Source organism: Gymnoscopelus braueri, assembly GCF_963280865.1.
Source record: "Gymnoscopelus braueri genome assembly, chromosome: 14".
Taxonomy (NCBI): domain Eukaryota; kingdom Metazoa; phylum Chordata; class Actinopteri; order Myctophiformes; family Myctophidae; genus Gymnoscopelus; species Gymnoscopelus braueri.
In genome coordinates, this window is record NC_137619.1 from 34,583,604 (window position 1) to 34,600,927 (window position 17,324).

General features: G+C 41.4%; 1 protein-coding gene across 1 annotated transcript in view; it reads left to right on the top strand.

Moving 5' to 3' along the window:
* The window catches only part of pdzd8 (PDZ domain containing 8), a 53,512-nt gene extending 43,068 nt beyond the window's left edge, over positions 1-10,444 (top strand). Inside the window, exons 4-5 of the mRNA XM_080448709.1 lie at positions 2,894-3,056; positions 5,492-10,444. Coding sequence (XP_080304835.1) covers positions 2,894-3,056; positions 5,492-7,851 — 2,523 coding nt within the window. The 3' untranslated portion in view covers positions 7,852-10,444. The remainder of the gene's footprint in view (positions 1-2,893; positions 3,057-5,491) is intronic.
* The last annotated feature ends 6,880 nt before the right edge of the window (positions 10,445-17,324 follow it).

Sequence of the window (17,324 nt, forward strand, 5' to 3'; positions counted from 1 at the left end):
GATATACAAGCTCATAGCGCTCTGAGCTTGTAGATCTGAAAATGTGTGCAAATCTTTGAATATTTATATATATGTTTTAAAGCGAACATTTGTAACTCAAATCTTTGCTTCTGGGGATTCTACTTAATGTCTTCTAAATCCTGACAGTTTTTTTTTTAAACTTATGTTGCTATAATCAGTGGTGCTCAAACCTTTTCATGCCAAGGACCCCCAAAATGATATGTATTTGGCCGCGGACTCCCATCTCAAAATATGTTGTTCCAGGGACCCCCAGAAGCAAAGATTTGAGTTAAAAATTTTCGCTTTAAAAATATATATATATTCAAAGACTTGCACACATTTTTACGAAAAAAAAAAAGTAGATCTACAAGCTCATCGCACGGCAGTCAATGAGCTTGTTTATCTGCTATTTTTGAATAGCCAAAGTTTAAAATAATGGTTAAAATGGTTACACAGATGCGTTCCCGGTTTTAATGGGTTAACGTTGTGCAGCTAGTTATATCGAACGGTCTATAGAGTGCTTGTACAGTTATATTTATTTATTTCATACTGCAAATTTGCTTAAAGCTGGTGTCATCGGTACACAGGCATGTTGTAGAAGCTGTATTTATTTTGCGTTCCAAGTCTGAAGCATTTTCGATTATTATTGCACAATGGAGGAATCAATTCACAGTCGAGCTGGATTCTTTAATTTCCCTCCAACTTCAAAACCCGCTAGGTTTTTTATCAAAACGTATCAAGGCCATCCCTCAGCTTCAAAGTGATTCAGCCCCTCCCCTACTTGCCAGCTTGTATAGATCATCTGGTTATTCATGGCCACCCCCCCTAACTCGATCACTGCCTTCGCCCAGAACCATAACAAATGACAGCAGGGGAAATTACAGTCGTTCGTCTCAGTCTCCCCACATCGTTTTCAATCTCTTTTCTTTTCTCCGGGTCTGGGACACCTATCTTGCTTTTCTCTGTGTCGCTCTCTCTTTCCTCTCCATCATCCCTTCTTCCGTCAAAAAACACAGGTTTTCAAGGTGGGGGCGTGGCCGCCTGAGGGGCCAATTAGGAATGAATTCAATTCATAAGATTATTGTGCCAGGCATCCTTATTTTGGGCATGTCATTATTCTCAAAACTTTTAAATATTCTCAAATTGTTTCATAAGTTTAAAAAAATTGCTGATCTCCATCTCCAAGCTCACAACATGTTGCGATGCGACACTTTGTGAGCCATTTTTGCTATTTTCACTATTTTGCTATTTCCAGGTTTTTCTAAAAGCAATTTCGCCATGCCATCAAGGCATGATTTTTTGTTATTACATCATCGCCTGATCACAAATATTTGAGTTAATCACCTTTTTTTTTTGTATAATCGTCATAATCATTACCATGTTACATATAGCTGGGAGAAGAGCAACCATGTTTCAAATATTGTGGAAATAGCAGATCTACAAGCTCAAAACACGTCACGATGTGAAGGGTTTTGAGCTTGTAGATCTGCTATTTCCACTATTCATGTTTAGTTCAATAAAGTTAAAGTTATTAAATTATGTAAGTTATTTGTCATTATCTGCCCTGTGCACTGTTTTGTTTACGAAGCCTGAACAGAAATATATATATATATTTTTTTAATAATGTAAACAGAACTAAAGAAACATAATTAAATTATTTGAGTGACAATTGATCATCAAGAAAAATGTCATGATCGTGACAGCCCTAATTGTTGGTACAGTGTTGATAGTCATCACACGATGGCTGTGATTACGCACAACCTGCTGGATATGAAGCAGGGCACCTCTGCATCATGCCAGGTGCATCGTGGGATACGTGACTTGTACAGTGCTCTGTGACAGTTATCCCATTAAAACCGGGAAAGCATCTCTGCCATTTTAGATTTGAACCACTTTAACCACTATTTTATACTTTGGCTATTCAAAAATAGCAGATATACAAGCTCATGGTGCGTCACTTCGTGCCACGCTATGAGCATGTAGATGTGCTTTTCTTTTTGCAAATCTTTGAAAACATATATTTTTTAAATATATACTTTTTTAACTCAAATCTTTGCTTCATGGAGGTCCCTGGAACAATATATATTCATATGGGGGTCCGCGGCCAAATGCATACAATTTTGGGGGTCCTTGACATTAAAAAGTTAGGGAACCACTGACATAGAAAACTGTTAGGATTTACAAGACATTTGTAGAATCGGACTCAGATCTTAATGGGTTATTGAAGCAGCTGGTAACCTCCAGGGTTGGAAAATTGGACTGTAATTGCAGACCTCCCTTTTCCCATAGAATGGAGCCTAATATATACTTTGTCACTCAGCTTAAATAACTGATTTTCAAGCTGACAAAAATGTGTTATTTGTTTCAGGTGAGTGACAAGGTTGTGCGACAAAGTATAAATTTGGCTTTAGCGCTCATTGCATTGGTCTTAGCAACCCTCCCGAGTGCGGAGGCTGATGCCAGTCAGTTTTCTCAGTTTACCTTTTCCCCCCCCCCCCCCCTCTGTCCCCACACTTTGCTGTGATTTACAACTTTTATTAACCACATGAACCCAAGTGTCTTGGCGTTCTACAAGCTCTGTGAACTTGGAAGAGCGGCTAATTTTGCAATTTGTCGTACTGTGAGCTTGGAGATCTGCTATTTGATGTACAATAAAGTATATACTGTAGGTTTAAGTGGTTAAATATCAGCATGTTCATCAGTAGTGGTATTCGTCATGCTGCAGCTGATGCTGCTGTTCTTCTGGGGGCAGTTTCAGCAATGCACATCTTTTATTGAGTTCTTTCTGACAGATAACAGTTGATAAATGTTTTATATTACATGTGAATTTGATGTTTTTTTTAAATGTGTGTGTGTGTGTCTGTGTGTGTGTGCATGTTTGTCTGTCTTCCAGACTACAGTAATTAAGGGGCCATGTGGGAGTGTGGGGATGACATTCAGACATGTCCCTGCCAGTGAGGGGGACGCGGTTCACGTCAGCATAGAGACAGTCACCCCCAACTCCTCTGCTGCCCTGGCAGATCTACAGAGAGGTGATCGCCTCATCGCCATTGGAGGTGAGAGATGCGTCATGTCATGCAGGGTATACCAGAAAACTAGAGGGAATTTCAAAGTGTATAAATTAAGCAAGTCATCAAAGCTAGTAATGGTGCCACAGGTATTTCTTTTATTTGAATAAAATAATAAAATTTTAAAAATACCCCCAAATTGCTGATCTACAACTTAAGCTCACGTGTCACATGGTGCGTTCCCGGGTTTGTGAGCGTTGTGAGGCTATTTTTGTGTGAAACTGTTAGGTAGGCAAAATAGTGCGAAGTAGTTAATGAGACCATTTAATCAAATTTATTTGAATTTCGTAACGTAATCATTGATGTACGTATTATTATTGAAAACACACTTCTTGATTGTTCATTTAATTGAAAAAGTAATTGATCGAATAATCGCTAAGAAAAAAATTACAGCAAATGTTAGGCCTAGCCTACTTCACTGACTACATATTCACTAATATAAAGATGAATAGGTGACAAAAAGATTATTGTATGGCCTAAAATAAGCTAGTTTAAATGCTTTATTGATGTATTTAGTTCAAATGAGAAACAATTATTTGATGGGGGAAAAAATGGTTTAAGAAAAAATATGTTTTGGTTTACTCCTATGTTGAGAGATCCGTAACAATAAGCGACCATGCTCCCATTATGAGACTTAATACATACATTTCTCAGATATAGTAATATTTGATCAAATGAATGCAGATTAACATATAGAAGAATATCGGATAAATTACGATAATGAAACGCCAATAAACATACTGTCATCCTGGGAACATTTATAGAAATATCCTCTCGATTGAAAACAAACACAAATTAAAAAAGAGAAAGAACTTTAAGAGAAAATAAACATGTTGGAGACGAACACGAAAAGACATCCAATAAAGAAATCCTCTTGGAACTGAAAATAACTAGACAGAGACTAGATACACTTTTAACTTAACAAGGCTGAAGGAGCTATACTGGCCCAAACCAGTAAAGTGGTTGCAAAGATAATACACCCAAAATCTAAGGAATCTTTGACATCACTGAAAGATATAGCGGAAGCTTTTGAGTTTTATTATAGGGATTTATTTATATGCAGACTCAGACACACCACTTTAGTAAAGAATCAAATCAGAGACTTATTTTCTAAAATACATTTACATCACTAACAGAGGAAGAGGCACTTGATATGATAAAACCAGTAACACAGCAGAAAGTTTTGAAAACCATCATATCTCGAATATTTACAATTAGGCGATTATGTAATAATTGTGACCTACGGAATCGGCGCCTAGGATTCCAGCCATAATAGCCAAATGTGAAATATCTTCAGGATTATGTTGGAGGGGCTGTGACCACCAAAGAGACCTCTCACATACAGTATATCATGGTCCTGTCCAAATTTGCAGGGGTAGTGGGAGGATGTTATAAAGAAACAGAACACAATTTTGTTACAAAATGTAGTTTTGATGCCTAAATGATCTATTCAGGAACCTACTTTCAGTAGCCAAAAAAAACCTTGATGGTTGCAGCCAAAATCCCCAAACATAAAACAATGGCAATAAAAAGTTAATGAGGTGTTTGTTATGGAAATGTTCACAGCTAAAGTAAAACATTTAAGAGTTTCTCCAGAAGAGCTAAAACCTAGATTTAGATTTAGTTTTTCTGTTTTAACACATTGAATGCCAAAAACGGTCCGGACCGTTTTTGAGGATCCAAACGAGAAGTGCCGAAAACGGTCCGGACCGTTTTTGACCCAATTCTATTTTTATACATGTGGGCCACGTGGGGCGCTAAAACGAAACTTTGACATCACCCAAGGAGTTTCTGAGAAGAAGAGGCTGGATCTGGCTCCATGTCAAAAATCCTTCCGGTCTGCGTTTTCAATGTTATCTCCTTGACTAAAAGCTTAATATCTCCATTTCTTTTTAACGTGGTGAAAACGAGCCGTTTTCGATCGGCGATCACGCTGCAATGGAGGATCGCGTTAGAAATATTATTGTTCCAGGCGTTAGTCGGGACCCTCCGCCGTCTCGCACGCACGCTTTGTTTACATGCACTTCCGCGTCGGGGCTTCTACAGCACGAAATGTATAACGCAAGTGGATGGAAGAAATGCAGGCACTCAACGTTTAATATTTTAATAAACCTCTGGCACCCAATGTGTTAATGATCTTTTCTGTATTTCTGTAGCCGAGCCATTGGCACCCAATTAAACAATGTTCACCATATGGCATTTGTATAGCAATTCTTTCTCTTTCAAATATGCAAGTTGACTGACTGAAATAGATTATATTTTATATACTGTTTTTTTCTTGAATGTAAAATGTCATGTGTCATGAAACATGTATAATAAATATACAGTAAGGTAATCAATCAATTGGAGAAAAAATAAATAGAATTGGTAGAGAAATTGTTTTATTTTAAAACTTGCCTCCTATTCTTTCCCATTCTCGGCAGGTGTTAACGTGACATCCTCTGTTCAAGTGTCCAAACTACTGAAGCAGGCAGGAGACAAGGTGGTGGTGTTTTATGAGAGACCACTTCGTCACCAGACTCCTACTGTGGGAAGCCTAGTGGGGAGCCTACAGGAGGGACCGGGACAGGTGGAGGAACCTGGCTTCAGTCCTCCCCCAGGAGGCTATGAGGAAGACCCTGCCCCCATCACCACCCTGTCAGATATATCTGACGGCAAAGACATGGACTCTGAGTTTGAAGAGTTGATTGTGGACTCCAAGCCTAGTCACACTAGTGGCCCAAACACTAGCGGCTGTGCCGCTACTGACACCAGGGATGATTTCCTACTGACAGTAAACCAAAGCCCCAAGAGGACTGTGGCCAGCCTGGCCTCCAAGCCCCTTGGCTCCATATCACCCATCCTCAATCGTAAACTCAACCTGGTGGGTCTCCAGTCACCTCTCAAGCCCCAGTCCAAAGACTCACCAAAGCCTTCGCCATACAAGAGCGCTGGTGATCCAGCGGATGCTCCACAACGGCCCACTGTCCCTCCCCCACCCCCTCCCTGTCGCCCCCCGTTGCCCATTAGACCTCTGATTAAGTTGACGTCGGCTTCACCTGATAGCAGCCTTTTGGAAGGCACCGACCCTGCTAGCACTACTAATATCCCTTTTTCAAACACTGCGACAAATGCTTCTGAGAAATCCCCGGAAAAATCTCCAGTCGCTGGAGCCAGCGGGGACCGGGCCAACACTGAAAAGACACCTGTCAGACAGCCTGAGCCAAAGGCAACGATCAAGCCGGCAGAATCATGTGAAGAGCTTCCAAATCCCTCTGCTGTGCCCAGCAGTGGGAAGCTTGACCTGGCAAGGGACAGGGCTTTGGAGAGCTCCTGCAGCACACGGGACAGTCTGGATGGCCACTCGCTCTGGGAATCCTCTGAAACCAAGTTCCGCAACCGGACAGCACGCTGGACCAATTCCTATGTGGTGCTTGAGGTGGAAAGCAACCATAAGTACCTTAACGTGGCCCTGTGGTGCAAAGACCCCTTTAAGCTGGGCAGTCTGCTGTGCCTCGGGCACGCCAGTCTCCGACTTGAGCATGTGGCCCTGGAGTGCATGGCCACGTCCTCAGCGGAGTACCAGAGCACCTTTAGGCTGGGGGCTCCGGAGCCTAGAGCTAGTGTGAGCCGCACCACCCTGCGCAGCCTCAGCACCCACAAAGGCTTCAATGAGAAGCTGTGCTATGGAGATGTCACCTTGAATTTCCGTTACCTGGCTGAGGGTGAGCCAGAGCGTCCAGCAGGTCTAACAGAAATGGAACGAGAGGGAAGTCTTGATGAGGATCTGAGGGACAGGGACAAGGAGAGGGAGCACGTCTCTTCTGCGACACGCGATGACTTGGCCTATAACTCCATGCAGCTGGTGGAGGTGCGCCACAATTTCCAGGACACCCAGTTCCACAACCCCACATGGTGCGAGTACTGCAAGAAGAAAGTGTGGACCAAGGCAGCCTCCCAGTGCATGGTCTGCGCCTACGTCTGCCACAAGAAGTGCCAGGACAAGTGCCTTGTGGACAATCCCTTCTGTGTGGCACCCACTGATCGCCGCAGCGCTGACCCAGAGGCCAAGTCCACCATCAACCGGGCCACCACAGGCCTGACGCGCCACATCATCAACACCAGCTCCCGCTTGCTCAACCTGCGGCAGGTACAAAAGACCCGGCTGGTTGAACCGGTGGCCGACACGGGACCCGGAACGGTGGAGCCCTCACCCAAACACACCCCCAACACTTCGGACAATGAAAGCAGCGATACCGAGACCTATGCCAGCGGCGCCAGCCCGTCCAAGCAGCCCGCTGCTGGCAAACTGGTGCGCAAGGAAGGTGGTTTGGATGACAGCGTGTTCATCGCTGTGAAGGAGATCGGCCGCGACCTTTACAGAGGGTTGCCCACAGACGAGCGCTCGCAGAAGCTGGAGCTGATGCTGGACAAGCTGCAGCAGGAGATCGACCAGGAACTGGAGCACAACAACTCCCTCATTGGGGAGGAGAGAGAGGCCGGGGATGCGCGTCGCAAGGCTGTGCTCACAGCCGCCTTGACCAAGTCCGGGGAGCGTCTCCAGGCCCTCACCCTGCTCATGATCCACTACCGGGCCGGCATCGAGGACCTGGAATCAGTGGAGAGCACCTCGCCCTTGGAGCAACAGGGTTTTAAGGGAAAAGGGGAATCTTTGGAGGAGGAGGAGGAGGAGGCCCTCATGGGGACAGAGGTATACAACAGTGACACAAGCAGCCCTGTGGAGGTGCCGATCCTAGATGACATCACTGACGAGCAGATCTGTGTGGAAGCGCTGCTGAATTAGGATTAGAGAAGGAAGGAGTAGTTTAGGTTTGGGCTTGGGGCTCACAGCAAAGTCAGGTCCAGTTTGTTTTCCATGGTCTGGGGGTTTTTTAGTGGTCAATTTTGAATATCAGTAAAATGGGATTCAGTGTTTGACATTAGTTGTTAATTTAGCTGTATACTTACTAAGTGACATGATTGCATCTTTTCATGAAAAAAAATGTAATGATGCAGAAAATGTTTTTTTCCCCCAAGACTACATGTGTGCATTTTAATTTTTGGCTGTCTTGAGATAGACAGTTTGATGTATTATGCAACAGGAAGAAACAGAAGTTCCAGAAGATTGCAATTTAATAGCCTTATCTGTTTGAAAGGGACATGTAAAATTTGGAGACGGTAATCTGCCTCCTATAGCATTGTGTGTCAAACCATCAGAGCAATAGTAAGTGCTATGATAATAAAAATGGAAAATTTTAATATTTAAATATTTTCCTTATATTAACAAAAGCTTTCTTTGCAAAGTACCATGAATGCCAGATTCTTTTTCCTACGCCTTGAAAATATTGACTTGTTGGATCGAGTGTGTTACAAAACATTAACAGTTAATTTATAGCACTGTCTTAGCGAATGCACATTTCCATTCTAGAATATGCACATATTCCTATAGCCCACCAATAAAAATGCAAAAATTGTGTAAATGGTCTTTGGGGAAGGAATCATATCACCTTGATATTTGTTTGCTGTGAGTAACAAGCCCACTGCAAGTTGACACAGCATCCATGACATCATGATCTGAATCTAGGACACGGTGTAATGTCTAATTTATACTACACGGCAGTGTCTTGCCGCTTGCCGACGAGAACAGTTCTGATCTGTCCTTGTCGGCAAGCAATGCACTTGCGTGATGTTGTATAAATTTAGCTTAAATAACACTGAGAAAATGTGTTCAGATGTCCAACATTGGGACGTGTCATTTTGTCAACATACCTTTCACAAAGTCATACATATCTTTTGCTTTGAGCACTTTTTAACGTGATATATCTCAATTTTAAAAATCAGTCACAACTCTTTACAAAGCTTTTTAGAATTTCAGCAAACTGCAAGGCAAACTAGTGATGGAATAGTAATGGAATGGGTGACCATTTTGTGAATAGAAATCTTAATGAATTGCCTATCACTTTTGATTTAGTTCATTTGTATGTGTTAGGCCAAAACCTTTTGACTATGTATTGTATTGTATTGTATAACCAGCCTGAGGTGATGTAGTTTTCTTGTTAAAATATTTTTCAGACTTAACTTGTTCTGTCTTTTGGTTCTACCTGTTTTGTTCTTGCCAAATTATGTTTTGTTTGTAACACACCTCACTCGAACCTCTTTAAAACCCTGCTAAGATGTTATCTCTTCACATACATGTTAGTTTAAGCATGACTCGCTGTGTAAATTTATGAATTGGCACAACAGAGTTGGGGCATAAGGTTGAATGATTTCTATGGTACATTTCTGAGGAAATGTAATTTTACATATTAACAGAAACACAGAGCTCTCTAAGTATCTTTAAACCTGATTTACTCATTTTGTGTGTGTGTGCGCATGCAAGAAGGATTAATCATAGTGCTTCAAGCAGGTAGGATGTGATTGTGTGGACATTTGCTCAAGGGTTATGTTTGAATGTATGTGCTTTGTGTTTTATATATATACAGTATATACACATGTATACAGTAGGTCAACACCTCACCACATTTCCCTGCAGAAATGTAAGCATTAATGTAGCCTGTTACAATGATGCTCTCATAATCAGCCACAGCTCCAAAACTCTGCCCGTTGATCCCTCTTTTACCACTGCAGTTTGCCACTGGAATACATGCCGCGAAAAGGGATGTTGTCTATATTAGCTTATGTGCTTTAATGTAGCTACGGTAACTCCAATCAGCTGAGTCATGACCCAGGAACAAGCCAATGAGATCTGCTAGGTGGATTATGGGCCTCAGAGGTGACAACAGCGAAGGCACATTTTGTGTTCCTCTCTGTGCAATAGATGTGATGCTCTTGTAGATATTGGCTTACTGGCTGCTAAATTTGTCAATCTCTTCAGTGGTTGTATAATTAAGGTTTCTTTTTTTTTTGGTGCAATATATTTTGTAGGAAATTAATCTGATAATCTATAATGGATTACTATGTGATTGTTCCTCCTGTTTCTTTTTTGTTTGTTTTTGTTTTTTTCTGCAGTGTTGAGTCTCTGCTCTCAGCTCAAGCTGAAGTTCTTAGAGGCTATTATTATAGTCATAAGAGGAGTGAATTACTAATACCAGTTGGTTTGTCTTGTCTTTGTTTTATTATAATTATTTTTAAAATCTTTAAATGCTTCTTTTACTGCTGCTTCTGCAACTATGTGCTCTTCCTCCAAATTCATAATCGCACGCTTCTGTCCTGTGTCTTTCTTCAGCCATGTTTTATACTGCACTAACAGTGACTGGACACCATGGCCATCAGCAGGCCAAGCTGCTGTTTGATTCTTTTGTGTGGGTGTGAGGGATATTGTCTACTGTTCTAACGATGGCTCATGTGATGAAATGATAATTGTACATAGCCTAAATAAACAAGCTCACTTCAAGGTCCCAATTGTTTGGCTGTGTTTTTTTTCCATACCTTTTCTATCATAGATGGGTTAAAATAGTACCTGCCCACCACAGCAGAGTGTAGTTGTTCGAAGCGGGGAGGGTCATCAGTGTCGATGCATTTACTCCTACGGAGTGGGGCGGCACCTGTCAACGGGAAATGTTGAATGGGAGGAGTAGGACAGCAGCGTTATGTCCTCCTGGTGGGGGCTCCTTACTGGCTGGTGAGCCAGTAGCAGTGGTAAGAAGTGGGATGAATTAGGCTATTTGGCATAACTGAATTATTTGCCATTAAAAAACTGTAGATCCCAGATCAAAAATAAATTCATTTTGGCGATCCTATGACTGTATTTTCTTTAATTTCCTGTTTGTGTTCTAACCCCCCAGAATAAGCAACAGGATGCACCTTTGACATACTGTTTTGGAAAGATTCCTTCTGGTCACATTGATGTAGGAAAAACGTCTCTAACCGTCTGGTGGAGATGGTGTATTGTGTCAGTGTGAGCATCTGTGAAGTAATTGGAGCCCAGTGGTAAGATGGACATAGTGATTATAGCATGTCTGCTCCTTACATGTGGGATTTAGTGACACATTTAGCCTGATTTATACTTCGTTGCATGCTGGTGTCGCGCAAACCAAGTAGCCAAAATCAGGCATTTCCGTGTCAAAGGCCATTACTTTTCTTACACCGTCACGGAGATCCAATCATGTGACGCCAAGAATGTGAACTATTAAAGCATGAGACCTGTACAGTAGAGATCCATACTTTTTTGTTTTTCTTTTTTGACCAACTGTCGAGTTGGTCAAAAAATTGGCCCCCCAATTTAGTCGCAATTCTTTCCCTAAATGTGTGCATATAATACTGCCAACCATAACTGTTGGTCTGGGCCTGGGGTGGGTGTAGACAACCACAAATCCTCGGATACACACGGAGTTGCCAGGCGCTTCTTTTCACCTGTCAGTGAGGACTTTCACCAGGAGGGCATAACTTGTGCGGAGGAACACGCTGGCCCTCCCAGTTCCACTTCCTACTTAACAGGCACCCTGACCGACCACCTCTGTTCTCTAACCGTGGCGGGCAGGAACTTCACCCCTGCACCACCCGAAAGCTCTAGATATTGATTGTTCTCTGTCGTGTAAAAGATAAGAAACCTTAATTTGAAAAACGGAAAAAGATACATAAAAGCTATACTCCATTAATCCCCTTAACCCTACTAAGAAAATACAGACGCTCCATGACAAAGGTTTTTGAGCATGTGATCACAAAACAATGACACAATTTTGTGCAATCAAGTATTTCATACCATTTCTAGAAGACCATCGAAAATCACATTCTGACATCTTCCCCGGTGCTTTTTCAAAGTATACATTTAATTGAGGACATGGCATCCTCTCTTAGTATTAACATATATTACACAATCAGCACACCTCACAGAAAACCACCAGGTCACCAACCCAGAATATAAAACATCAGCTTTTGTACCAGTTTGTACATTTCTGATAATCTATACACACAAACCAATGACATATATGTCAGAAGGCACACACCAACATGGACACACATACTGTACACACGTTTGTCCATGTCTGCCATATTTTTCAGATATACAAAACAAGAGCAAAAATATATTATTCTCCACAATATATCATCCATAATTTTATAACTTGCAAAATAAAATGATCTTAAAATTTGACAAAATGAGCTGAACGATTTTCAGATATTCAGAGGTGAATTTTGAATAGTAAACCCCCATTTGCAAGAAACATGTACCAACTAAAGCTACCAATGCAACAAAGCTGTGGGTAGAGTGGTTAAGCTACAATTTTGTGGATAAACGAATTGCTTTTGTGTGAATTAATTCATTATGGAAATTGTAGACTAGATATAATCTTAATCTAATATAGGCCTACATAGAGATGGATTTTTACTCAGGTCCAGTTCTCCCACAGACATGTTTCTGAGATTAGAACAAAATGCTAATTTTGACACTGAACATAATACATTTTAAAATTAGCTTCCCTTTAATGTGGCCTGATGTTTGATTACGCAATAAATTCATAATATGAAATCGGTCAAATACAGAATAAAAAAATATTTCCATGACGTATGAGCAAAATGGCCGTTGTGTGAATATGGTCAATTGACATTTCAAATAATGAAAATCCTGTCTCATTCAACACCCTCTTTAGGTTTAGGAAAACCCTTAAATGGTGTACAGTAAATTGAGATTCTGTATCTACCTTTTATGGGTAGACTTAGTCCAGCATGTTTTTCCAAGTACAAAATATAATGATGTAAAACCTTTTTTAAGGTGCAATGAAAAAATAAATTCTGTGAATAGTGCATAAAAAGGAGGACGTATTTTGACGTATTTTTGTATATGCTGTGCTTGTTTTGACTCTGATGAAGACACAGTTGCACTGAAACATAGGTCGTGTTTAGGTCGTGTCCCATTAAAACCGGAAAGCATCTGTGCCATTTTAAATATTAGCGTTGGCTGTTTTTTTTAAACATTTTATAGAATCGGCCTCAGGTAGTAGTAGTAGTTGACCGAAAATATGACTTATTTTCTATCAATTACACACCCCATGAAGCCTTGAATCCATGGAGATTTTTTTGTTTTTATGACCGACAGAGACTCAAAGATTCAAAGAGTCTCCTACTGACCGATGATCCGGTCATCAAATTATTGGCTCAGGAATACGACAAAAACAAAAAAGTCTCCATGAATTCAAGGCTTCATAGGGTGTGTAATTGATAGAAAAGAAGTAATTTTTGGGTGAACTACTCCTTTATTGGGTTTAATGTCGGGGTGCTCAGTGCCTTTCGCCAGGTTAGTGGTTACCCACAGTGTCTGCTCGCCTGTCATAGTGGTGTTTTCGGTCAATAAGTCAATATGTCTAAATGGCTGTTTCAGGTTAAACATTGAATTGGTGGTAGGGTCATCTCAGGGGAAAGGGGTGATGGTGGCCGTTTACAAGTGGGTTCTGTAAGAGCCGACACGTCAATAACCAATCACGTGAGCAATGATCAAGAGTCGAGTACAGGTTTGTGGATATGTATATATTACTGGCCGGAGGTGTTTTTAATATCCCTGGGTTTCACTCACCCCGATCCCTGACTTCAATTATGTCACCATATACCGTGTCCGACCTCAGAAACATCAAAGAGTATCTTTAAATGTGTTATTAAATCATAAAGTATGTGTTGAAACAGTGAACATTTTGTTGGAGACATAGCAGCTAAGAAAATGTGGAATTTTCCAACTTTAAAGGTCCAATTAATCTAGAAAGAAAAACACCAACAATTCTTCAACACACTTCAGCAAGACCTTGCTTTCTCTTGACTTGGTCACTAAATAATGAAAACTTGCTATTAAAGCATATCTTTGGGTGATGGGGAATCAATTGTTGATCAAAATACCATTACTAATCGATCCAGGATTCATTCGCAATTTGGCTCTATATTTCGGTAAAGAAGCATTACAAACCCAGTAAAACCCATTTTGAATCCAGCTGGGTAAAAGCAAAGTCCATGTTGGACTTATCATAAAAATACAATAGTTAGTTGAGCCAGGCCAGACAAGAGAGGGAGGGCACAGGACAGAGAGGAAAAAAGCACAAGAGTAATTTAGTAATGAGGAATCAGACCTAGGAGAGAGAGATCCCAAATGCTACTCTATAGATGGGTTTCCTGTTTGTAAACATGAGAGGATGATGCGCGCGCAGTGGCGGGATGAGCCTGTAGAGGGCGCTATTACCCGCAGCAGCTCTGGCCATTGTACATTCAGAAAATAAATGGTCTTCACCAGGTTTAATGAAAGTAGATTAAATGATGCAGTTTGTAATATCTTCTTTACTCAATAAAAATGATTTGTCGAAAGTTGGATCTGTTTGTATATAATAGCAGCATTATGCCTATTATGCCTATAATAGCAGCATTATGCCTATCTAAATCCCGAAAATAACAAGAGAGTGAATGGCGCTTCCGGTTCGTTCTCCCCCGCGCATGCGCAGATTGTGCACTCTGCTCTGTGATGACGTCGCACGGAAACCCATCTATAGTACGTTGAGTAATTCTTCTCGCTTGGAATACATGACACACACAAAATGAACCAACATTGGCCACACACATTTCCTTATTTCCTTATGTGACAAAATAAAACAAATATGATGATACATATACACATATATTAAAAAATATATAAGATATCAGATTTATTTTTGACTGGGGAAAATAGTAAAAGATCATGTTTAGTGTTGGTTGGGCCCTTATCCATGATCATAACAAACTATAAACTGATCTCGAACGTTCTATGTTTACTGGTGCTAGATTTCAGGAAGAGTGTGTTGTTGGGACAGAGAAAGGTCGATAACAAAGTTGATTTTGGCAACTTGTGACGATTGGGTCCAATATTTAGTTGGAATTATCTGTGGAGAATGAGTGGAGAATGTTTGAAGGGTGCAAACTGACTGTGGAAAGTAGACTGACTAAGTAATCAAATGGCAGATGTGAGGAATTGGACAGGTGTGGGGTATTTGACAAATCAAGCTTAGGCTGAGGTTGCCATGGCAATCAATTGGCTCATTTGGGCCAAGGCCAGAGCCTTTTCTGGCGGTATCCGACCGACTTGACGCAGGTCGTCTGCAACGAGTGTTGCGAATTTGAAGTCGGTCGGTCGAACGGTTCTCAAGATACGTGGATTACAGACGTACGTACGGATATTCCCTGCATTTATTGTAAAGTAGACTCCAACCTACTTAAGAGGCAGCCAGTAAACCGGAGATAGCGGGTCTTGTTTTCCTATTTGTCTCGGCTACAGTCATGCTCAGAGCCCATAGGGATAGGGTGGGTGATGACTGATTTAAGCAGTCACACACCTGGCCTGAGTCAAACTAATTGGACTCAGAGCTAGGTGTGACTACACACCTGTTGTGCATTGAGCTATCGATGCACACAGGATAAATTAGCCATCCCCACTCTCACAGTCAAGGAAACTGTCTGCCTGGTAGGAATCTGGGAACCCATTCGGTAAAGAAAAAGGATAAGAATATTATTTGTTTTCCTTTTGTGTAGAAACAGGAACTCGGTTTGGCTCCTCCCCTTTCTTAGTCCACCTCCTCCTTCTGTGTTTATTCCTACTAACAACAACACTACATGTTTAGAGCAGTGGTGCTGACAGATTCTACTGTTAGCAGAATCTGTCTTGAGAGATTAGCCTGGTAGTGATGCACAGGTCGCCCCGAAACCCGCGGATTGACCCGCAGTTGGGGTGAATCCGGGTATACTTTGCTAGAAATTATCGCAGGTTTGGCGAAAAAGCCAGGTTTGGCATGCAAAAAAATAAAAAATAAAAAGGAAATTAAATGGAGCATTATTTTCACAGTGTTTTGCTCTCTTGTGTATTTCATCCCAGTGTAAAAGTTTTTAAAAATGGTGCTGCTGGGTCTCAGCATGCATGGCCAGTCGCTGTCCATCAGTGGCGGTGCTGAACCATTCACCAATCGATGCATGTATAGTATTAGTGACGAATCCTGGCCTTGGTTTGTCACAACTACCGTAGTCTCTCAAGCCAGACAACTATTCCACAATCTTTGACGACGGAAGCATTTGAAAATTGTGTGAGGCAACCGTCTCTCGAGAGACTGCAGCTACTGCTACAGTAGGGAACGTACACATAGACTAAGGATATTATTTTGTTATGGTACACTGTTAAGATATGTAGGATGTCTGTTAGCATGGGACATCGCTAACACACTGGTTTGAGTTGGACAATGGAGAAATGATTCTGGCCAGAGAATCGGTTCAGAGAGGATATTTAAATTTCTCTTGCAGGGAGGTTACAAATGTGTGTGTGGGTTCTGATCCACTTACACTCACAAAAGATAAGTGTAGGACAAAATGTTAATTGTCCCTGCTGAGCGCAACCAAACTGTCTATTACCGTCCCGAATCTAGTGCTGACCATGCACGTGTCCGTGGCATGTCCGTGCACTCCCGACCTGTACACCATTCATCTAGGAGGGTGCACAATGCTTTCGAACTATGTTAATGATAACGGGGCTTACAGAACCCGGACACGGTGGATGAAGTGGAATTGAATCAGATCCACACTGGTGCTGTCTCTCATGATGGGTCAGTTATTTAAAAATCTGAACCCGCGCATTACTACTGTCTGGACCATTACATACTGTAAAGCTCTGTAAATAGAGAACTACAGTATGATCTAAGAACACTGCTGTCATCTGGCTCCGGCTACCGAACCTGTCACAATGACCCTTACAAACTACTGTACTTGGAACAGGCAGAAATTGGTGGATGTCATAAGTCATAAGGGACTATGCATGTTAAGTTTAAGTTAATGCTAAATGTTTGTCTTGAAGGGGTGGTGGTAACAAACATTAGAGAATTAGTTTGTTGTGAAAAGGTTTGGGGTTCAAAGCCAGTTCATGGCAGGGGGTACTTGTTGGGGTACTACATCGACTAAACATGCATCCTCTTTCTCAGCAAGGCCCTGCTTCTCACCTATGAAATTAAAAACATTCACACCCTGGAGTTTAAACATTGACCGCAATGTTTTACTGTTGGCAGTGAGGCATGGCAAAGATGGAATATAGCATACAGTAATAGCACTCCTCATTTTTCGCTAAAAGCGTATCCGACCTCTATGATATGATAGTGTTTTGTTAATGTTACAGTTCAAAGTTAAAGATAGCTTACTGATGAAACTGGAGCTATTAATGGCAAAGACTTGAATTAAGACATAAAATCTAATTTCCCTATTTGCAGCCGTCCCGGTGAAATAGACTGATGTCTCTGAAGTGTGTTCATCTGTAATTTTTCTATGGCTGATACTGTGCTCTTAGTGAGGTGCGCCATA